The 23848-nt window shown below is 39.6% G+C and overlaps 1 protein-coding gene across 2 annotated transcripts in view; it reads left to right on the top strand.

Moving 5' to 3' along the window:
• Nucleotides 1-23848, top strand: part of GRM3 (glutamate metabotropic receptor 3) — a 209478-nt gene that overhangs the window by 124585 nt on the left and 61045 nt on the right. For both annotated transcript variants that reach the window (XM_072784376.1, XM_072784377.1), the window contains one exon: nucleotides 14065-14920. In XM_072784376.1, coding sequence (XP_072640477.1) covers nucleotides 14065-14920 — 856 coding nt within the window. The remainder of the gene's footprint in view (nucleotides 1-14064; nucleotides 14921-23848) is intronic.

The following is a 23848-nucleotide window of genomic DNA, read 5'->3' as shown; positions in this document are numbered from 1 at the left end:
TATAACAGTAAGTAAGTTTCTAGATGGGACAAGGGGAACAGCACAATCAGACACCACTCTATTATTCCTCCATCCAAGTCCACAGTGCAAAAGAGGTCGACCATGGATGGGTCAGTTTGCATGAAGCATTACCTTCCCTCAATGTTTCATTCCTCCTTTAAATTTAAATGCTTTGGGAAGAGTCATACATGAATTGCTAGTCTTATTATAACATGCAGTTAGCTGTGTCCAAGTATCAGACAGACTGCTAGATGGAAAAATTTATACTTTTTCCATGGATATGTAAGATGAATCTAGAGTAGAGTTTCTCAACGTTAGCACTATTGGGCTGGAGCTGCCCCTGTGCTTTGTGGGAGGGTTTGTGGCATCATTGGCCTCCACCCACTAGACTGCATGCCAGTGGTACCTGAAGTCATGAAGTTGTGACATCCAAAAATGTTTCCATGCCTTGCCAAATCACAAAGTTATGGTCCTTCCCCACTGGCAATCACTGACCTAGAACAAGGCACACTGAGGGCCAATGTAAGGGAGATGTCCTAGAAATGAAAGAGCAGGGGGCATGAGGAAGTGAGTCTTCTGTCATTGTAGTTATTCAAGGAAAAATGACCCATTTTTGAGGAGATTGAAGCAATATATTGGTATTTGAACTGTATGGCATTTAAGGGCATTTCTTAATTTTATGTGTTACACAAGAAAAATACTCTACTATTGGGATAGAAGGGATTACAAGGGAAGTAGTAACAAACATGGAGCAAAATAAATAATAGACTCTTTCTGTCAGGATCACTTTGAAAAAGCCCGGCTAGTTGTTACTTCACTTGATTAAGGTAGTATTTTTATGAATTTGGTGAATCGAGAATCTCAATTACTGACATATTACAACTAGGGCTCTCATAAAATCATTTTTCATCAGAAAATAAGCATCTATTAAGCATTTATATTTCAGGAACATCAAGAACATGATTGTGTAGAGTCTGTCTGGGGAGAGAATATAAAGTAAAATTTAAAAACAGACATCTTATGAGTCCCTGAGACCTGTTTAAGCAAATTAGGAAATATCAAATCTATATATAAAACAGGTACAAGAAAAGCACCTGAGTATCACCGACATCCTAAGCACTAGGAGACTAGAGAGAATAACAAAATGAACAGAAAGGAATGGACATTAACAGGAAAAAGACATTCAGATCAGTGTAAACAGAAAGCCTGCCTCTGAAGGCTCCCTGGAAAGCTGCTTTCTCATAGTCTCTCAGATATGATCTGCATATTCTCTCATGAAAGTGAGAACACAGTGTTTCTTCCACCTGGAATGTAATGCTCTTTAGCTGTCTATAGGCCTTGCCAAACCCTATCTACCTTCAGTTCTCAGTTCCAACCCTACCCTTCTTGAGAAACCCTTCCCAAGTTTCCACTACATAAATACTCACCTCTGCTACTATAATAGTTTATTTGTATATCTATTCTTCTATGAAACTATAAACCACCTTTTGCCTTTGTACAGAGGGCACTTAGGATAATGTCTCTACCAGGGTAAGAATAAATGTTGTTGTTGTTGTTGTTGTTGTTTTTAATGAATTGAAAGTATTAACAGGATGATAACCTGCTACATATCGAGAAGGTTGAAGATCCCTAAACACATCTTGGATTTGTGGGTCATAGCTATGACCCACCTATTCTAGATTAGTCTAGATGCTCATAAATTTAAAATAAGCATTTTCCTACAGTGGGTAGTCTGGTTTTGATGCAAAAGAAAAATGATGCAGCAAACTGAGCATGTGGGACAAAAGTCTCCCCACTTCTCACTCCTACATTGCCTACACACGTGCCACAAAAGATGCCTCAATTTGAGAGCAGCTCTAGGGGTTCTATTTCATTTGTCCTTAGACTGACTATTCCAGAGACAACCGTCCAAGGTAACAAAGCTGGGCACCCAGGGCCATCCCAGATACAGTCAGGATCACGTCCGTAGTCCAATCTAGCTCTACACAGTCTCTCTGCATAAAGAGTCATCAGAGTGCCAAGTATGTCACATACTATGCACATACTTAATGCAAAAGAAAAGGAAACATCACCCTGTCCTCATGAAAAGCAGTGACAGCTCTAGAGATCCATTCACGAATCCATCTTTACTGTGTCTTTTTCACCAGAAAATTAAAGATGATAGTTGCATTTAGTAAGTTCAATATTGCAGATACAATGATCATAGTACAGACATGCTACAACTATACATTTTTAGCATACCTTTCTTGAAAAATTTCAGCTCACTGATTTAAAACTCTGAATGTGGGCTGACTAGGATTTATTTAAGCTTTCATTGCCTTTTTCCTCATGTCTACGATGGAAAGATTGGTAGTACTCTCTTACTGGTAGGAATTAAATGAGAAAATACATAAAACCCACAAAAATAGTGTTTCACACATAATGAGCATTTAACATTTCAGATTTTAGTACATGTTATTACTGATATTACAATTATATAATATTTTTAGCTTTTTTTTTTTTACTTTTAACATCTCCAGTCTAAGAGAAACAATTCTTGGAGGAACTGAGGGTCATAAAGGTCAGGTACCTAGTTCAAGTCTCTACCGTTTTTTCAAGTAGCAGAATTAACATTAGGATCCCATAGCTTGCCTCCCACACTGCTATGCTGATCATCCCATCACATAGCCTAAGCTTCAGAAAACTCCAACTCAAATGTTATCTCAGATAGAATCTTTTATTTATTTCCTTTCCAGACTTTTCATTCTAATATTCTAAAGCAATCTCACAAAGTCAATTGTTTTGAAATCTCCCCTCATTGCTCCTGCTTCCCCTCCTCCAAAAAAAAAAAAAAAAAAAAAAAAAAAAAAAAAAAAAAAAAAAAAGGACAATGCTGTTCAAGGACTTTATCCTTTATCGTAGGGAAGAAGGCAACAGCAATTTTGAAATGTTTTTGTTAACATTGTTACATTGTAGAAATGTCTCATCAGAGGTAATTATCTAAGATGCACTGTTTTTTTCCCTTTGCTTTAGGGTTAATTTACTCCTTAATTAATTCCCCTTCTGTCATGTGTTTATTTGGAAACTACTCTTGTGAAAAACAAGTGCCATCAGGACCACTGTCCACTGGGCAACAGAATAGCCCATGGCTGAGAACCAGCTCCTATTGCGGCCACATGTCTATGATGAAGGCCATAGGATGAAAAGCAAAGAATGCAGACATTCCTGACATATCAGCAAGGGTTTATACTATGAGATAGATAAATTGACAAGCTAATTGAAATGGGACTCCTTTAGCTAAATCTGAGATATGATTTTGCTTTAACAACACAAAGTTCTCTTTTCAAATACTGTTAAACATGTGCCTTTTAAATGGATCAATATATATAAGGCTCAGTATTTCAGTATGGAAGGAGCCAACACTTAGCAGTTTATAATAATGAAATTTCATTGATTTAATGTAGTAGAAGCGCTTTTAGTGGTCTATGAAAAATGCAGTTGAAAACTTACAGAGCATTTTTCTAATTAATGGACTTCGGAAATTTAAAGAACAGTGTTGCAAAAACACTTGGAGTTAAGCTCTAAGCAAACATTGATACTCCAGGCAGTATATCAGTGGGACTTTGGACACTAAAATTGTGGTGATGCTATTTTTGACATAACCACCTGGTATATTATGGAAATCCCTCTGTTACTAGTGACAAAGTCCTGATTCTTGCCAGCTCTGACTTTACCTTCCAACAGAGGGAACTGCCATACAGGGGAGAACACAATAGAAGCAACACTTTCAAAAATTATATTCCAAATATAGACCAGATTTCCTTGCCAAGTGGTCAGAATGGCAAAGCATCTTGAAACATTTGCCATCACTTATTAGGGTTGAATGTGCAGGGCATGCATCCCAGGGATGAGTTGGTTTCTCCCAGGCACTGTGCCTCCAGTTTGGGTAGTTGCCATCAGGTTCACAGTGAGCCCTCATAGAACACAAACCAGGCAATTAAGCTTTCCCAATGTGGAAAACAGATGTGATTGAACACATAATCTATAATTCGTTCAGAATTTTTCTATAAAACAGTAACCTTCCATAGAAGTAAAAACACTATGTATGTATTAAGCACAGATTATCCATGCTTATACAGTAGTTTTAAGGAATATCACTGAGAACCAGATTTAAAGAAATGCAACAATAAACACGGGTTGATGCCATCCAGCAAATTTCAACTGCTGCCAATGGCTACTTAACTGACTCTTGGTTTTCTTATCCACATTAGAGGAAGTCTTTATGTTAACTTTTCCAAGATGCTTCCAGGGACTTAAAAGTTTTTTTAGCCTTTTTATACTGTCCAACAACCAACCTTATTTATGAATTGCTTCCTTCCAAGGAGGATTCAAGTGATCCATAATGACCCAAACAGGATAACAAAGGAGACATAAGCATTTTAGTGATTACTACCAACCAAATAAAACAGTTTTAAGTGGACTCAAATTTTTCTTTATACCTCCAGTCTTGATATTTCTAGTATTAATTTATTCATCCTCCTGGGATTACATGAACTCACAGCCAAGGTTGGATTGTTTTGCCCACCTCATTAACCTTCTCTGACTCTTTCTTTTCAAGTTGGATGTCATCCACTATGGCCTTTCTAAAACACACCTTTGGTCATGCTATTCCCTTAATTAAAAATTTTAATAGCCTTTTATCTTTTAAAATCTTTAGCATAGCATATAAAACATTTATCAATCTAGCCACAGTCCTTCTATTTTTCTTTACCTTCAACTAAATCTTGCAAAGCACCGGTTGCCCCAACAATCCTGAATTGTACTGTTATACTATTAGAACAAATACTCTTCTTTGTCTTTGTATTCTTTCAACTGCCTAAAAACTTCCTTTTCTCTTTCTTTACCTGGCAAAGTTTCATTGATCCTTCAAGATCAAGGTTGAATGCTTCCTCTCCATCGGAGCCTGCCATGACTCACCTGAGTGTCATTAGTCACTCCTTCACCTGTGTCTTTGTATAAGTTTGTATGCATGTACCTCAAAATTTTAATCTTTGGTAATGTTTCTTTGTCTTGTACCAGGCTATAGCTTTGTGGAAATTAGTAGACCATAGAAAGTAGATCATAGAAAGTAGATAGTAGATCATAGAAAGACCTACATTTTAGAATATTGCCTGGTACCATTGGCACTGATCAAAGTTTGCTGGATGAATGACTGCTGGGTTTGACATTATCAGCATCTCTATCATTTATTGAGCCTTTACTAAGTGCTGGCCAGTGAGCCAAGTACTTCACATGTGTTATGACTACATCCTCACATAACTCTTCAAGCAAGGGGATACTATTATTTCCTTTCTATAGATGAAGAAACTAAAGCTCAAGGAGTTAAAATAATTTGCCTAAGGGATACAACTAGTGAAGGAAGGAGGTGGGACTCCAAATTTTGGCCCATTTGATTCCAACCCTGAGCATTCGACCACAACACTATCTGCTTTCATCCCTGACAGATCTGTTGAAAGAAAAATCAATACCAAAGGTACTAAAGGACATGCTTCTAACAGGTCTGATGGTGTCAGGTCATCCTGGGAACCATGCTTTTGCTGGTGTGGCTGACAAACATTAATATACTCTGGACCAGATCTGACATAGGCCTTTTAATCCCGTTATTAGTGACTAGAACTCAAATGAATTCAGTTCCATGATTTCTCGTGAAAATAAATTCATGGAGGGAAAAAAAGAAAAAAAAAATCAGACGCAGACTGATTCAGTGGGCAAAATGCCTTCTGGTTCTTCTTGCAAGTACTTGCTAAGTCAGAGGAAGTAAAGTTATTCCTGAGATAAGGGAGCAAGACAGACACTTGCCCAATGCAGAGTGGCATTGTCATTTATGAGAAACTTGACGTCTTATGGCTGGTCTCCTGAAAAAATGTGACTCAAGGGATCTATATGGTCTGCATATCATTTCAGCTATGAGAATGCCAAAATGGATAACCTTTCTATTTATAAATCCTTTTGTCACAAATGACGAAAATGAAAGTACATTACTATCTGGGTTGGAAACCACAGGTGTGGAGTACAATGATTTCAGGACAGGTTGGGATAGAAATCAGGTTAACTTCAAGCCATTTTTGTAAGTTTTTGCCATGAATAAGGAATCCTTTGTCTGGACCGCCAATACAAAATCATTGGAACTGAGTCATGCTGTTGAATAGGAAAGGCAACATGAATCTTTGGTGTTTTGGGGCTACAGCATGTAAGAGTTAGTGACTTTTGCAGATTACTGAGTAAACTGGCATTTGCTGCACTCTATTATGTGATTTCCTAAATCCAGATTAATCTCTGGCCTTCAGACATGGGCTGCAATCAACTGTTTTCATGCAAAATGTTCCCAGATGTGCTGCAGGTAGTGTGGTCCAAAAAAAAAAAAAAATGACTAATCCTTTCCACAATAACAATATGATTGGCATCCTTTATGGGCAGATAACTCATGTGATGTGAACAGCTTGAATTCCTCAGGCAGTTTCTCAACTATATACCACCTCCAGTTGCAGTTTAAAATACAAGCCAATCCGGGATTTTGTACAGCTAACCGTGCAACTTTATCATTTGAAATAGAAGGGTCACTGAGGTTTCTTACCAGCACAACTTTTAAAACCTGCTTTATGTAATAACATGTGTTATAAGGCAGCAGATGGTTCAAAGTGCAGCACTCAGTGTTTCTCTTCCAGGCTTATATATAATCGTTTAATTAAAAGAATGAAACAAAGCTTTCGGCACTGTATGTGTGATAAAACAATTAAAGTTACAGACTTATTCTTAGAAAACAGCCCCAAAGAGATAGGAGCAGCAAAGAATGCAAAGGCAAACCCATGGAGGCTATTATTGAGCTTCTAATTCCCAGGACAGCCACAGGAGTTATTTTTCAAGTGTATATACTTCAGCGCTATAGATAGCACTTCTCTTGGAAAGCAAAACTTTGATGCCTCTCACCATCTGGAACTCTTGTAGGTAAGTACAGTTCCACATAAAAATCAGTCATTGTTGTTCCTGTTCATGTATTAGCATAGTCTCAGATGCCAATGACAATGAAAGCACTGAAAAGCATCCTTGTGAATGAACAATCACTCGAGTAGGAAATCTATTTCTACTAGACTCTAAACTCGCACACTCCTTTTCTGTCTTCTGTTGAAAAAAAAGTATTTGGCATTATGCCATCACAGAAGGCACAAAGCTAGTGTCTGAAATGGGTACATCCTGGATATCCTGAATGGGAAGGGTGGCCGCAGGACTGATGTGGAGGATCACAGGTGCCTGAAATTTCGAATTCATATTCCCTTTTCACAACATCAAAGAACGGATTACCTGAGCTCTTTCCCACAGTTCATACCCTTTTGATCTCATGATCAGAACATCATTGAAATGAAGCATGACACCTGGAGTCCTAAAAAGAAGAGTCCTCCTGACTTGATAAAAAGTGTCAGGAGAAGTAAAACTTCCAAATAAATTGGTCTTTAACTCAAAATTCCCAAAAGTGCATAAGGATGATTTTGATGCCTACAGTAGAATCAGTCCACAATCAGATATTGATTATTGGAAAGGGAAAGTTTTAGACATTCCCAAGAAAGAATAAGAGAGCAAATGATGATAGTGCTGAGTGTCTGGCTGCATATGTATTGTATCCTATACACGGTGCATTTGTCTCCAGAAAACCTTTACCTTACCAGCAGACCTTACTACCAGTTCATTTGGTGAAGCCTGCACCAGATATACATTTATATGACTCCTACTTAAGGTCTATGTTATTCGAGAACTAGATTTCATGGATAAGGCCCCTTGTTTTCCTTCCTTTGAATAAAAAGACAGTTTTCTAGCCTAAAAGGAATTGGCTTCATGGCCAGTTGATCATACTGACTCCCTTTTGTATACTCCTTATTAATAACACAGAGATAATTTGAAGACATCAGTTTTAATAGTATGAAATTCTTTGCTCCAGATTCCTTAATGTCTAAGCCAATTCCATGTCTTGTGTGTCACCTCATTTTAGTGGAGAACTGAATATAATTAGCGAAGGATCCACATTGCACACCAAATTGTTTATCAACAGTGTTTGAGAGTATCTTTACATTGCCTGCTAATGGCTAGCTATTTTTTCCCCACAGAAATCTATCCTTGTAATAGAAAAGATTACATGGGACAGCAGCAAACTACCCACTCATTAATCAATTCATTCATTTAGCAAACATTATGGAACATCTCTCTACTCTGCAAGGCACGGAGGAAACAGAAATTAACAATACACATCCCCTGTCCTTAAGAGTTCTTGTTCCAGTAGAGGAATTAGCAAATAGAAATTACTGTTATACTTTGACACCATGAGGAAAATACATCAAGAAGCTCAAGAGTCTCAGATAATGGGCACAACTCAGCTTCAAGTGAGGCATCAAGAAAGGTTTCCCAGGGCACTGAGCAGACAAGTGGTAAAGGTCATTTTAAGCAGAAGGAACAGCATGTGCAACAGCATGCAGACTTGAGAACATTGTATACAGTGAACTTAATGCATAGACAGGAAACATAACACATTGGAGGGATTACATGGAACTGAGTTCCTCTGGAGGGTATAAGAATGAGGAAATGGTGGCAGGTGGTCAACAACACGTAACACTGGTTTGTTGGACAACTATTGCAGCTCATGCCCATCCTAAAATAACTCCAGCTTGCAGCTACAAAAATGAGATTAATACAAGAAGTCTTAATTTTAGACCATGTCATCTGCTAATGTGGGTAATAGTACCTGGCCATGCCCAGCATTCTAAATGTTTCTACTCAAGCCAACAGGGTTGATATATTTGTGACTTATATAGGTTACAATGAAAACATGGCAATGGCTAGTCCTGCATAAATTCAAGCCATTCAGAAAATGGATACTCCAAGGTGTGTGAGTACTGAATATCAAACTATAATCTGTGCTACATAGGGGAATGGGTTCTGTTAAATCTGTGTGCAGCCTCTCCAGCCCTAGGAAATAACAGGCTCCGCCATAAGGTCAGTGCATTTCTCACGTAAATCATGAAGTCACACATGATCATGATATTTATAGCTTGAAGCTTTCAAACTCACAGTTAAAATTTCCCAGTGGATTCTCAGACAACTGCTGTTATCTCTGAAGATGGCCAATCAGAAAACAAATGTTTACGGAGTCACTGGAAAATACAGATTGAACAATAAAAAAACATATATATACTTTTGATAACAAGGAGTGATTACTCATGGCCCTCACATCAAGGAGCTTATGCTATCAGAAATTATAAAAAGACAAACATGTTATAACTTGAAATATATCATGCCCATAGTATAAGTGAGAAGAATTGCATATGGCAGAGGTTCAGAGCTTGGACTGTAGAACAGATTAAGTCTGGGAAGGTGAACACAGTGCCAAATCCTATCACTTTGGGCTCTTTAGCAAGATCTTGAGGCACTCTGTGCCTCACTTCCTCAACCTATACAACAGGCTAATGGTAGTATCTACTGCATAACATTGCTATGAGAATTAAAGCAGAAAATACATCTACAACAGCTAGAACGCTAGCTGGCACAAAAATATTAGGACTATTAAAAGCACAAGGGATCCTTAAAAGGCTTCCCAAAAAGGGTAGTCTGTCAATAGTAACTCAAAGAATAGGGACTGTGGGATAGTTCCTCCCTATTCACTGTTGAGGAATTGTGAACTGATGTCTAAAGGGAGTGAACCCTTCAATAATCCATCTTTGATTTTAGCTCCCCTTGGATTTCTGGTGCTGAACTGCAATGCTCAGCTTTGCATTTGTAACCTCATTTGCCCTAGTTCTTTGTCCACTTTTGTCATTTTAACTTCAATCTATAAATTCATGTCTCTCCCTATGCTCTTATTACCAGGGAGGATGTCTAGTCCTATGGAGAAATCAAGAGATTAGGCTCTCAGCTTTTCTGCTTATTTTGTGTAAATTCTGGAAAGTCACTTCACCCTGTGAGGTTCAGCTTCCTCGTCTATAAAACAAAAGGTTTAGATCATTTTCATGGTTCCTTCCAGCTCTAAAACATAAAGATCATGTGGCTTATTTACTTTCTTTTGCAAGGTCGCTGATAAAAATTTATTTTTTTTTAATTTTTATTTATTTATGATAGTCACAGAGAGAGAGAGAGGCAGAGACACAGGCAGAGGGAGAAGCAGGCTCCATGCAGGGAGCCCGACGTGGGATTCGATCCCGGGTCTCCAGGATCGCGCCCTGGGCCAAAGGCAGGCGCCAAACCGCTGCGCCACCCAGGGATACCAAAAATTTAATCTTACTTGACGACCTCATAGACTTTGTTCCTAACTGTTCTCTTTGAATACATTCAATTTTCTCACCCAATTCCCATCAGTTTCCTTTTTCCACAAGACTCCAAGTAATATTACTAATGCCTTGTTGAAGTCAAGGTCCTCCAGGGCTACAATTCTTCCCTAAATAGTTCTACTAACGCTGAGATGTTCTCTAGTGAAATTCATTCTTAGTGAATCAGTGCTGCGCCTTTCTAAGCATTTGCATGCTCTCTAATAATAATAATAATAATAAAAACTCTATTGTAGAGTTACCAAAATACATCCTGCATATTGATTTATTCAACTCTTAATTTACATTTCCTGAATTTGCCCTTCCTCCTCCCTTTTCACTCTCTGACAGTCCTCCCATTATTGATTTCTCAGAGATTACTAATGGTGATTCCATAGATTAATCTGCTATTTCTTCCAGAACTCAGAAATGGAAGCAAACTCAAATAACATGATTACGGGTTTGTGTTTGGTCTTCTCTCACACACTGATGTGAGAGAACGTTTTCAAATAATTGTATCACCATCTCCAGGTTAGAGAACATTCTCACTGGCAGAAAGGAAGAAGCCAGAGGGACTGGACATGATCTTTCCTTTCACCATCTGGAATCACCTTCACTAGCCAATGATTCTTCTCACTAAATCTTCTCCTGAAACATAATTTAAATACAAAATGACAAAAGCAATCACTTTGCTCCATTTTCACATACTGTGCATTAGTTTTACACAGAACCTTCTCTCAGGTTCATTCCCATCTTTTATGCTGTCCGTGGGCATGCCCGATGACCCGGCGTGCCTCTAACAACCATCCCTTGTCACTAGTTCTGTTATCACTCAAATGTCCCCATGTAGGCTAGCAACCCAGTGAGTTGTCTGGAGATCTTGTCTTTCATGCTCTACTGAATCTATTCTATATTGTAAGAATTATTTTTTAAGTATTTCTATCTCTCTTAAGCTATGTACCTTTTTAGTCTCTGTCCATGAGGAGTGTACCTCTACTTTTAAACCATTTTTTGCTATAAAATATATATAGCTTGATCCTCATTCTCCTTCCTCCACTCCTGCTAATAATATAATTGGATAATTTTCTTCCAAAATTCCACATTACTTCCCCATCCCAAAATGGTTCTTCTTTTACTTTTAAAATGATGTCCAGTGTAGGAGTTCCCCTTATTCCTTCATGCTTTCTCAGAGAAACCATATGGCCAGTAAAGCAAGTCAGGAATGCTTCAGATGCCCACTTTCTAGACAAATGAGATAGGAAACATCCAGCTGACAACTATCTGGATATCCCCCAACCCTAGTTTCAAGCTTTATGTTAATAAGAAAGCTCCTACCAACAACAGCTAGACAATCCATGGTGTATGCCACAACATCGCTTCTGTTCTTCTCCCCTATTCTTCCCACCCGGATATCTTTCTGCTCTTCCCCTTTCAGATTCATAGCCACACACTGTGAATAATTATAATAACTGTAATAATCACAGTTTTATTCTAGCCCACCATCCTCCCAAACATGCCACAGCTCATCGTGGCCCTTCCCAGTGCAGGGAATCCTTTTCACATTGACGATATTCTATACATAGTTCATTCCATTGTACAGCCTGCCTTGTCTAAAAATTGTTTCCAGATATCCTGGAGAGGTGGACGTGAAGCCACAGGATCCTATCAGTCAACGGACAAGAACTCTTTTCTTAAGCAGCTTCTCATTACTTCTGCCCCTCTGGGAGAAGGAAGTTTTGGCACTTTCTTGGCTCCTAGCTGCCAGAAAATAATATCTCTGGGCATTTTTCAGGTCCTTTCATTCCCTGCCTCCCTGAGGAGTTAAGGTCTTGATGAATGCAACTTGAAGATGAGCATAAACTGTAGCATCAAGAGGAGATAGCTTCTCCAGTGCTACCCAGAAACACCATTACCAAGCCAAGCCTATGCACACACAGGGCTCTCTCTTATTGCCAGTCTGCCACCATGGTACAGAAGTCCGAAGGAAGCCAGGTAATCAGTCTAGAAGTAATGACAGTACATGCTTATTCCCACATCAATCAGGCTGAACAAACAAGCAATACTTCCGTGTTCAAATGAGTCAGTGCAGGTCATTTTATTCAGGGTATCCTGGTCCTGATAAAAGAAGAAATAAATGGCATACTAGTCTTCAGCCACCCAGCCTCTCAGCCGCTTACCTCTATTTTCCCAAATTCATCCATATCCTAGATTATTATTATTTTTTTATTTTTTTTTTTGCCAAATGCAAGAAAGATTTGGTTCTTAAATTTGCTTTGTTTTGCATGGCCAGGGCCAGATATTCTAGCTGTTCTTATTAGTAGTTAAGTGAGAAGTACCAGGGTTTGAAAAGATATCGAAAACATTTTTGATAGCTTTGGGCTATATCAAGTGTTGGTTTTAATAGCAGGCCAGATCTCCAAGAACATGCTGTGTGGCTGTGTATGAACTTGGCTGTTGGTTTCCTTTGCCAGATGAAATGATGATTAATCCGGACTCAGATGTCAGTTGTTTTAGGTTACTTGTGCTCTTTGCTAACAGCTGCCTATTTCAAGCTGTGCTTCCTACATGTCAAATGTAAGCCTGAAACCACAATTTCCAGAAGGAAAATTTCAAAGTACTCATAGAGTATACCAGAATATTCAATGTTGTTTCTGATTAAAGTACAATTTGTATGTCAGGTAACTTACCTGAAGTCAGTACAGAGATAGAAGTGTTCAGAATATGTGAAGTATCCAGGAAAATTTAAAATAAACTTATTATTAGATATGCATATAATGGGTGCAGATATTTTGAGATATATATTCATGCAAATCCTCCACGCATAAAATGCCCCTTGATAAGCTAGTGTCATTTTCCTTTTTTTATTCTGCAATCAATAAAAACGGTGAAATATTAGTGATTAGGTGAATTATAACAAATTTAAAGTCTTTATTCAAGCTTTAAAATCTTGAAGTAGAGGTTCTTTCTTGATAAGGTTTTTAATGCTTCCTTATTTGCTTTTTAATCAAAAATACCACCAGAATAGCATCTGTATGCTCTCCTTCCACATGGTCCAAACAGAAACAACATTTTCCAAAGGAAAAGGAAAGCAAAGAAAATGTCGGTCAAGCTTTTTGGAAGTCTAGAAAAGCATATGCCTAAAATTTGGAGTGGACCAAAAAGAATCGATTTTTTTTTTCTTAACCTAGATAATAAATGTCTAATTTGGACTGTCCATGTGGCATAAGGTTCCCAAATTAAACTCTTTCAGAGATGGCCATTTTTAGCAAAAGAGGGGGAAGTGAGAATCAGACAACACCCAGGCTCTCTCTATACAACCGCAGCCAAGTCGTCTAAAAACCGGGGTGGCCAAGTCCCTGTAGCTCACTGCCTGACTGAGCTATGGCAGGCTCCAGAAACTTAACCACAGGGAAGACACCTGAGCAGGGTGGACTGCAGCCTGCGAGGCCTGGCAAACAAAAGCCTGGGAGACAGGCAGGCCCGCCCTTCTCACTCCTCCACGGACACCCTTTCCCAGAGCACAGAGAACCTGCTGGAAACCTCCTCCCTCCTATCCCAACCCCAGTGTCCAGGCGGGGCCGGGGGGGAGGGGTGCCTGGCAGAGGGCTGAGCAAACTTCAGCCGTCCGGAGGTGAAACGGGGGGCTGGCTAAGCAGTCTGGGTGGGATCATTCCCTCTCCTTGTCCCTCTACCACCTCCAGGCGTCTAAAACGGGCCCCTCTCGCTCTCTCCCTCCCGCCAGGTGGCAAACCTGCTCCGCCTCTTCCAGATCCCTCAGATCAGCTACGCGTCCACCAGCGCCAAACTCAGCGACAAGTCGCGCTATGACTACTTCGCCAGGACCGTGCCCCCCGACTTCTACCAGGCCAAAGCCATGGCCGAGATCCTGCGCTTCTTCAACTGGACCTACGTGTCCACGGTGGCGTCGGAGGGCGACTACGGGGAGACGGGCATCGAGGCCTTCGAGCAGGAAGCGCGCCAGCGCAACATCTGCATCGCCACGGCCGAGAAGGTGGGTCGCTCCAACATCCGCAAGTCCTACGACAGCGTGGTCCGCGAGCTGCTGCAGAAGCCCAACGCGCGCGTCGTGGTGCTCTTCATGCGCAGCGACGACTCGCGCGAGCTCATCGCCGCCGCGGGCCGCGCCAACGCCTCGTTCACCTGGGTGGCCAGCGACGGCTGGGGCGCGCAGGAGAGCATCGTCAAGGGCAGCGAGCACGTGGCCGACGGCGCCATCACGCTGGAGCTGGCCTCGCACCCCGTGCGCCAGTTCGACCGCTACTTCCAGAGCCTCGACCCCTACACCAACCACCGGAACCCCTGGTTCCGGGACTTCTGGGAGCAGAAGTTCCAGTGCAGCCTCCAGAACAAGCGCAACCACCGGCGCGCGTGCGACAAGCGCTTGGCCCTAGACAGCAGCAACTACGAGCAGGAGTCGAAGATCATGTTCGTGGTGAACGCCGTGTACGCCATGGCGCACGCCCTGCACAAAATGCAGCGCACCCTCTGCCCCAACACCACCAAGCTCTGCGACGCGATGAAGATCCTGGACGGGAAGAAGTTGTACAAGGACTACTTGCTGAAGATTAACTTCACAGGTAAGCGAGGAGCCTTTACGCATCATCTTCTGCGGGGGTAAACGGGCGGAATCCAGTACCTCTGCCCCTGACCCACAAATCGCCAGAAATCGCCCCAACAGATGTTCCAAGATGCCGTGGGATGGCCCCGATGCTCTTACTTTTGAGCCAATGCCTTGGCTGACCCTCTACATGAAATTGAAAGGCCCCCTAGGCTAGGCTGACCTGCGGTGGCCGCGCTACCTTTGTTCTCCCTCTGGCTAGCCGTGGGGTATGGCACGTATGATATGGGCATTTCATCTTCTTTAGCAGAATTGGCAACTCTCTAAGGAACGTGAACTTCCCAAGCCTTCCTTGTGGGTGATTCGAGCAAAAGAATCTCATAACTTTCACAGTGGGTGAGAGAAAAAAAAAAAAAAAGCTGCTGTTTTCTCAGAGGGTAATTAGGGGCAAAAAAGGGAAAAATACTCAGACCATGGTGATTTCCAGACATTTGAGTTTATTTCTTCTGCTTGTACAGGAACATTTCCATGTGGGCATTAAGAGTGGTAGGTTTTCTCAAATGATGTTATGAAATGAAACTTTTTCTGGGAGCCCGAGTGCAAACAAATTGAAGGCTGATGGAAGTCATTCTGATATTGCAGTGAATAGGCAAAGGTGTATTTGAAGCGGCTTTTGTTTCCTCTTCATTTGATTCTAAATATGGTAAAATATTTGTAAAGATAGCATGGCATTTCAATACATTACTAGCATAAAAAGCACAACATTTTTAGGTTTGTATTCTCTACGAAGATGTATGTGATATCCTGTGTTAACGTACTGGTTCCGAGGACTTTAGCATTACCCCAAATCATAAATGGTAAGTAATATAGAGAGAAAAAAAAAAAAACTTGATGCCCCAAATATAGTGATAAAATGCTTTCATTTGTCTGAATCGCTAATAATCATCTCCTATGCCATTAGGGCATCATTCTTATCTGTGTAGTCTGTTGCAGTTGGTTTCTCCCTGCAGACATGAAAATTTGTATGCTCAGATCATACTGTTACTGGAATAAGTGGCAGTTCTCACATCGCCATTATAGATGATCACTTGGAAGTCAAATGACCTGAAAACTCACTGGAAGGACTGAGAGAGGAACCATTGGTTCCTATCCCAAAATTCTAATTCCTAAACCAGCCTTGAAAATAAGCACAGAAATTACCAGCCTGAATTTTGCACATCTGTTTCTCATTCTACCCAGAGAGCGCCAAAAGTAGTGGAAATATGTTATGTCAGTAATTTCTCCTTTTCATCTACCAAATACCTCTTTCCATTAGAATGACTGTATATAAGTGGTAGAGATTAAACTCATTCTGTGCCTTGTATTCCTACGGGTGCATTCCATATAGAAACAACAAATATCTACTTTATATATAACATCAAATCACCATTTATCTCAAAATCCCAGATCAGTTTCCACTGACGTCTCCAGAAAATAAGAATGGATCACAGAATCAGTAAAAAAAAAAAAAAAAAAAAAAAGGAAAAAAGAAAAGAAAAGAAAAAAATATTGTTGCTCTAAATATAAATGAGTTTCACAGGTATCTGTAAATAGCATCTATAATGCACTTAAATTTTAAAGATAGATAAGATAAGCATCCTTCCTACCCCCTTCTGACTGCCCTTGGGCTTAGTATTTATCTCTATTCACCACACGTATTCATTAACCTTATTATTCTAGTTCATTCCTTACTCCTTAGTATGCAAGTACACAAATCTACCCGCTCATCAGTAGCTACTATAAAGGGAGTTCTTAGATTTTAGGGAGCCCTTGCAAGGTGTTTTATGTAATCAAAATCTTTTCCTCCATTTCACAGACTCAGTCTTAAGTGGCAAAGAAAAGTGAGGAAATAAGGCCTCGATAAATATTTATTTATTTGGATAAATAAAACAAAAGTATCTGCTTTTTTGTCTGTCTTGTTCAGTTACTGGCTTTGATTCTACAATTTGGTTCAGCTTCGTCAACTTGACCACAAAGTGCTATTTTAGCCTTCTCAATTTGTTCAACATTACCAGGCATTCTCCACTTCTGAAGAGGGTAGAAGGGTGGAAAACAGAGGGAAACTACAGAGTAGAGAGGCAACTTAGACCAGCCACCAGTGCCACATTACACTAGTACATTAGTACTGTGAGAATTGGACAAGAAAATACCTTACTATGGGAGGACACTGAGATGCTAAATGAGCTAAATATGTACATTTGAAAAATAAGGCTAACCTAGTTATCTATAGGAAAGCAGAGGGGGTTTTTTTTAGTTTTTTTTTTTTTTCTGAAATAGTATCTCTATTTTTCTAACTTAAATATTGACACAATGGACTAAGCACAATAGTAAACAGCAAAAAAGTCTTTGCTCATCTGGATTGGAAAAGTCCTCTTTCAGCCATCTGCTTGTACTCACTGCATTTGTTCCAAAGTTCTTCTGGCAAGAGATAGTTGCAGCCACATCATGCCTTTTTTTTTTTTTTTGTCTTTGTATCCTCTATACATGAAATGTACATGTAATGTGCATGTCTGTTTCCTTCACCTAGAACCTCTGGCAGCATCTGCCTATCTAGTACCTTCACTTATTTGGTTTCCACTGCTACCACCCTGGCCCAAGCCACCAACTTCTGTAGGCTACATTTCTCCAAAAGCTTTCCAATTGATTCATCTCACCCTCCTCCATCCCAGCCTCCAAAATCCATTCCCTACATGGCAGCCAGGGTGCCCTTTTAAATCTTAGAGCAAGTCACTCCTCTGTTCACAACCTCTTAGGGAGGTCTCTCATTTCACCCAACAGTAAAAGTCAAAAAATCCTTGCAATGCCCCACAGAGGTCTTCCCCAATCCACCCTCTCCCTGTCCCTCTTGCTCTCCTGTCATCACCTTTCACTCTCCCTCTTTCTCCCTTTGCTCCAGCCACCCTTGTTTGCAAACTCAGGGCTTTTTCACTGGCAGCTCTCTGGGCCTATAATGCCCTATCCCCACATATTCCTATAGTTAGTTAATTCTCTTGCTTCCTTCAAGCCTTTACTTCAGTATGATCTTTTCAGTGAGGCTCACCAGGAAATCCTTATGAAAATAAGAATTCACTGCCCCCACCCCACCACAGGTGTCCCCAATTCTCTCTCAACTGCTCTACTTCTTCAATACACCATGATTTTTGCACTTTCTCTCATACCACTGCATTTATTTTCATGTTTATTCTCCATTGTTTGATCTTCACGCTTGAATATAAACTCCATGAAAACAGAAATCATTATCAATTTTTTCACTGACATAGCTCAAGCATAAAGGGTGCTCAGTAAATATTTGTTGATTATAAAGATTGCTAGACATCCAAACTCGTATTTCCTTCTCTGTCTCCACTACTGCATTGTGAACTTTTCCAAGGCAGAGAATGTATGTTTCATCACTGATCTCAAAATACCCAACACAGTTTTTGGTACAGAGTGGGCATTACATAAATGTTTACTAAAGGAATAAGAAATGAGAAAAACAATTAATAGTTTTATAATATTTTCATGAAAATTTAATGTATATATTGTGTTCACTAAGAAATGAACTTCAACAAAGAGAAGGATATGACTTCTAGAATGGTTTGCTATTACCTAAACACTGCCCTTTAGTTATGTTCTGTCATTGTAATTGAGATAAATTTAAAACCAACAGCATTAGCTCTGGATCCCTTATCCATCCCTGTTTTATAGATGAAGCCCCAAAAGCCACAATGATTTGTCCAAGGTCATCATCTGGTTAATGGCAGGAGTAGAGACTGAAATCCAGTCACCACGTTCAGGGTTGCTTTTGTGTGTCACCAAGGACCCTGGGATACTGAGGACCTTGATCCCAGATACGTAATATCATTTCTGACATACATTGGATATAAATGGGATGTTGACTGAAGGAATGAAAGACGATTAATTAAGAAGTTTGGTTTTTTTTAAAGATCATTTTATTTTTGAAACAAAAGATGCTCTGAAAATGAAATTTTCTATAAATTCCATCTTTCTAATACCTTTTTTTCACTTTCAGATTTTTTTTATATGTTTTTATTGGAGTTCGATTTGCCAACATATAGCATTACATCCAGGGCTCATCCCGTCAAGTGCCCTGCTCAGTGCTCGTCACCCAGTCACCCCATCCCCTCGCCCACCTCCCCTTCCACCACTCCTTGTTCATTTCCCAGAGTTAGGGGTCTCTCACGTTCCGTCACCCTCTCTGATATTTCCCACTCATTTTCTCTCCTTTCCCCTTTATTCCCTTTCACTATTTTTTTATATTCCCCAAATGAATGAGACCATATAATGTTTGTCCTTCTCCGATTGACTTACTTCACTCAGCATAATACCCTCCAGTTCTATCCACGTTGAAGAAAATGGTGGGTATTTGTCATTTCTAATGGCTGAGTAATATTCCATTGTATATATATATACCACATCTTCTTTATCCATTCATCAATAAGTTTGAAATATGTTTCTTTCTGTTCTCCTTTTTATGATTCCTTTAATACTCCTGGGCCACTTTCCCAATTAGTTGGAGCTGAGGTAGTTCATAAAACACTCAACTTTGGAAGCTGAGCCTTAGAATCTAAATCTTAGGATATTAAAATTTTTTATCAAAGCTTTTTTTGTTATTAGCAAAATGATTTCCATCTGAAAGAGCCATGTCATCCAGAATTCTGAAAGAAATATTTAAATGCAAATTATGTTTGTTGTCATTTGACTTTTCAAAATTACTTTGAGTAAAATTCCATGTGCTCATCATCCAAAAGGAAAGCTTCAACTACCAAGTTAGTTAAAAACAGAGGAAATAGAGAGGGCTATTAAACATCCAAAGAAATGCAGTATCACTGTCACTTCTGTGTGTTCACAGTACAGTGCAATCTCTCTTACTTTTTATTCTGAGACCAATTCCAGAAAGTGGAGGAGAATAAAATCATAGAGTGACAAAAGGCCTTCCTCAAAGATGAACTTTCCCCTACTCCTCACTTGACAGAGGTGGAAATTCAGGATGTCAGCATTATTATCTTCACTTACTGAAGCACATAAAAGTGAACTCAACTGTCAGAGTGATGTGGTAACCAGAGTACACCCAATTCAAAAGAGAAAAGGAAGAGCTCCCACTTACTGAACATACTGCCAGAGGTGCTCCAAGACATATCCTCTATCGAAGAGGCATTCTCTTGGAATTTCTCTGTGTGACTCACAAGGGTGGGTGGGCTGAACGTTTGAGAAGAGAGAAATTGAGAACTTGACACAATAGGAAATTTATCCAAGATCACATAATGAAATAGGTGACACCAAGGTCCTGCTTTAGTCATTCATTCCACAGGTGTGTTTAGATTTCATACTAGGACCTGGGCATACAACCATGAACTGGACAGATGAGGTCCCTGCATCATGGGGCCACTCAATGATAGGAGCAGGATTATTGGGCCTGTGGTATTAGGGTCTTGCCCTAGTTTTTATGTTCTCTTTTGATTTCAGTTTCTGTTTTGACTTGGAAAGCTATTACATATCTTAAGTTGGGCCCAGAAGAAGTCTCCAGCTCACTGAACAAATCTCACTCCCAGGGTCTGACTTGCAAGTAAGGGGACAAGTCATATGCTGGACCTGTGGTCATAATAGGACTGGAGAAACACACAGCATTGGCATTTTTTGTTGTTGTTGCTCATTTGGTTGGTGCTTGTTTTTTTCTTTTTTGGGGAGGTAGGGCACGGGGAAGTGAGGTATGGTCATTTCTTAGTCTCAGCAAGGAGACAGGCTACTGAGATCAGAGACCTGGAGCCTGGTGGGGATGGTGCAGCCTTGTTCTTATGTTTACAATTCTCCCTACCTGGAATAGGAACAGAGGCAGGAAATGAGTAGTCCGGCCACCCTGTCCCACTCACCTCTGTGTCTGACTCATCGAGTAGGTCCAAGGATCACTCCTGGTTGAGACTGTAATCACAGAGCACAGGCCAGGAAGGGCAGATTTTCTGGAACACTGCACTCCAAGGAATATGTTTGAGCTGGCCCCAACCCAGCAAGGCTCTCCTCTTGAAAAGTACAGGGCCATCCAAGGCACAGCGAGGAAGCCAAAATGGTAATGGCCACATCTTTAGATGAATGGGCTTTGAAGTCCCTGAAAGAGCAAACTGCTCTTGATCTTGCTTCCTTCCCTGGAACATTTGTAGTTCCCACAAAAGCACAGAAACTTGTTCCAGCTCTGCTGATCAAAAGCATTTCCAAAATGTAAAGATAAATATCCTGTACTTCTTTCTTCCCTTTTCTCTTTGGTCAGCTTCCTGGGGCCACAAGAATAAGATTTAAACCCCCAGAGGACACCACTAATGTGGCTACTTATTTGTTTATGCACCATGCATCTGTGCTTTGGTGTCTTAGAAGCTTGAGAAATGATGCTCATTTTAAGGTCACACAGTAGAGAACAGGAGGCTCTAGACAACTTCATTTTCCACTTTGACTTGAGCTTTCTGCTGTTGATGCTTATTATTATTCTTATCATATAGTTACTATTATTATTATTATTATTATTTCATAATCCTTATGATTCATTGGAAGAGCCATCCTGTCTAGAAAGCAAGAAAAAAAGTAATCATCCCTCATGAAGTATGAAAGAAATGAGTTCCACCACCCTGACAATCAGAAAAACGTACAATGAATATACTATCTTCTAGATGCTTCCAGGCTTTTTGGACACTGTGGTGTATTTATAGGACTATCACTTACAAAAGTGTCTGGAGATTGAGGAAAATATTCTGAGCATTTTCTAACACTATAGCTAACATATAGTTTAAAAATAAGTTTAGCCTATGTTTCTGACCTTTGGGACACCTGGTGTTCTCCCACAATAACCCGGTCTTTAAAAGTTTCTAATCTCAGTTGAATTGGAAACACATGTTTTTCTACTTCCATATCTCTTTGTGCTTCTACTCATCTTTGACAGAACACTAGAAAGCCAAAATAGATAAAGGGAAGTGTTCCTGATGGATTCAGAAAAAAATTTTCTATCATGGCAATTATATGCTAAAATAGAGGACTTTCTAATGAAGCAGGAGATCATAGGGGATCTTTCCCAGAACTGGGTTTAGTAAACCTTCCCAGGAACCTAACAAAGTTGTCCTAACACCTGAGCAGTAAGCACAGCTTCTGAAGATTAAGGATGTGATGTTGCATCCTGAGGAGCAGGTGCTGAGGATGGCTAAAGAACTCAATGCCTGGTCACTGTTCTCACCTCTCTTTTACTTTGAACATTCAACAAGTGTCCATAGTATCATTAGTCACTCTTTGTGATATCACCAGGAAAAGTTACATAGTCATTCTTCACATTTTTTTCCTCCAACCCCCTAGCATTATACTTGTGGTAGTATAAGCCCTCATTTGTATCTAGTTCATTTCTTTTTTTTTTTTTAAGATTTTATTTATTTGTTTGTTTGTTTGTTTATTTATTTATTTATTTATTTATTTATTTATTTATTTATTTATTTATTTATTCGTGAGAGATACATTGAAAGAGAGAGAGAGAGAGAGAGGCAGAGACACAGGCAGAGGGAGAAGCAGGCTCCATGCAGGGAGCCCAATGTGGGACTCAATCCCGGGACTCCAGGATCATGGGCTGAGCCGAAGGCAGATGCTTAACCACTGAGCCTTCCAGCTATCCCTTGTATTTAGTTCATTTCAAAACTATGATAGTTAAAGGATTCATCCCACTGTCTAGGATAAATTAGAATTTGGTAAGGTAGCAGAGTCCCCGGAAGTTACAGTACTAAGTCACATTTCAGAATATTCAGAAACTTAATTCCATAACAAATTATAAACAGTTTCACTAGCACAGAGTTGACCATATATTACATTTCCAAAATAATATCTCAAATACAAAATTATGTTCATACACACACTAAGCCACTGAACCAAACATGATTAGATGTTCTATGACAATGTTTTTTGTTTTTTTAATTTTGAAAAAATTTTCTTCCAGGTTTATTGAGATAAAATTGATATATAACATTTTTAAGTGTAAGATGTACAATGTGTTCATTTGATATTTATTTGTTGCAGAATGATAACCATCACAGCATTAGCTAACACCTTCATCCCATCACATAATTACCACTACTTTTTCATGGTAAGAACATTTTAAAACTATTCTCTTAGCAACTTTCAAACATATAATACAATATTATTAACTACAATCACCATGTTGTACATTAGGTCCCAAGAATTTATTCATCTTACAACTGGAAGGTTATATTCTTTGACCAACATCTTCCCATTTACCCCAACCCCCTAGCCCCAGGTAAACAACTTTTCTAATCTGTTTCTATGAGTTCAGGTTTTTTTTAGATTTCACATATAAACGATATCATATGGTATTTGTCTTTCTCTGTCTGACTTATTTCGTTTAGCATAATGCCTCCAAGGTGTTCCATACTGTCCCAAATGGCAGGATTTCCTTCTTTTTCATGGCTGAATAATATTCAGTTGTATATATATACCACATCTTATCTCTTCATCTGTTGACAATTAGGTTGTTTACATATCTTGGCTATTGTAAATAATGCTATAATGAGTGTAAGAATGTAAATATCTTCTCAGTATTTCGTTTTCATTTCCCTTGGGGATAAACCAAGATGTGAGATGGGGTAGGTTTTTTTTTTTTTAACTTTGTGAGAAACCTCTATACTGTTTGTTACAGTAGCTGTACCAGTTTACATTCCTACCGACAGTGTACAAGAGTTACCTTTTCTCCATATCCGTGTTGACACTTGTTACATGTCAGTTTGATGACAGCCATTCTGATAGGTGTGTGATTATATCTCATTGTGGTTTTGATTTGCATCTCTCTCATGATTAGTGATGTTGAGTGTCTTTTCATGTACCAGTTGGCTATTTGAATGTCTTCTTTGGGAAAATATCTGTTCAGTTACTC

The sequence above is a fragment of the Canis lupus genome, chromosome 18 (genome assembly GCF_048164855.1).
Source record: "Canis lupus baileyi chromosome 18, mCanLup2.hap1, whole genome shotgun sequence".
Classification (NCBI taxonomy): domain Eukaryota; kingdom Metazoa; phylum Chordata; class Mammalia; order Carnivora; family Canidae; genus Canis; species Canis lupus.
This window is presented reverse-complemented; position numbering and strand designations above follow the sequence as displayed.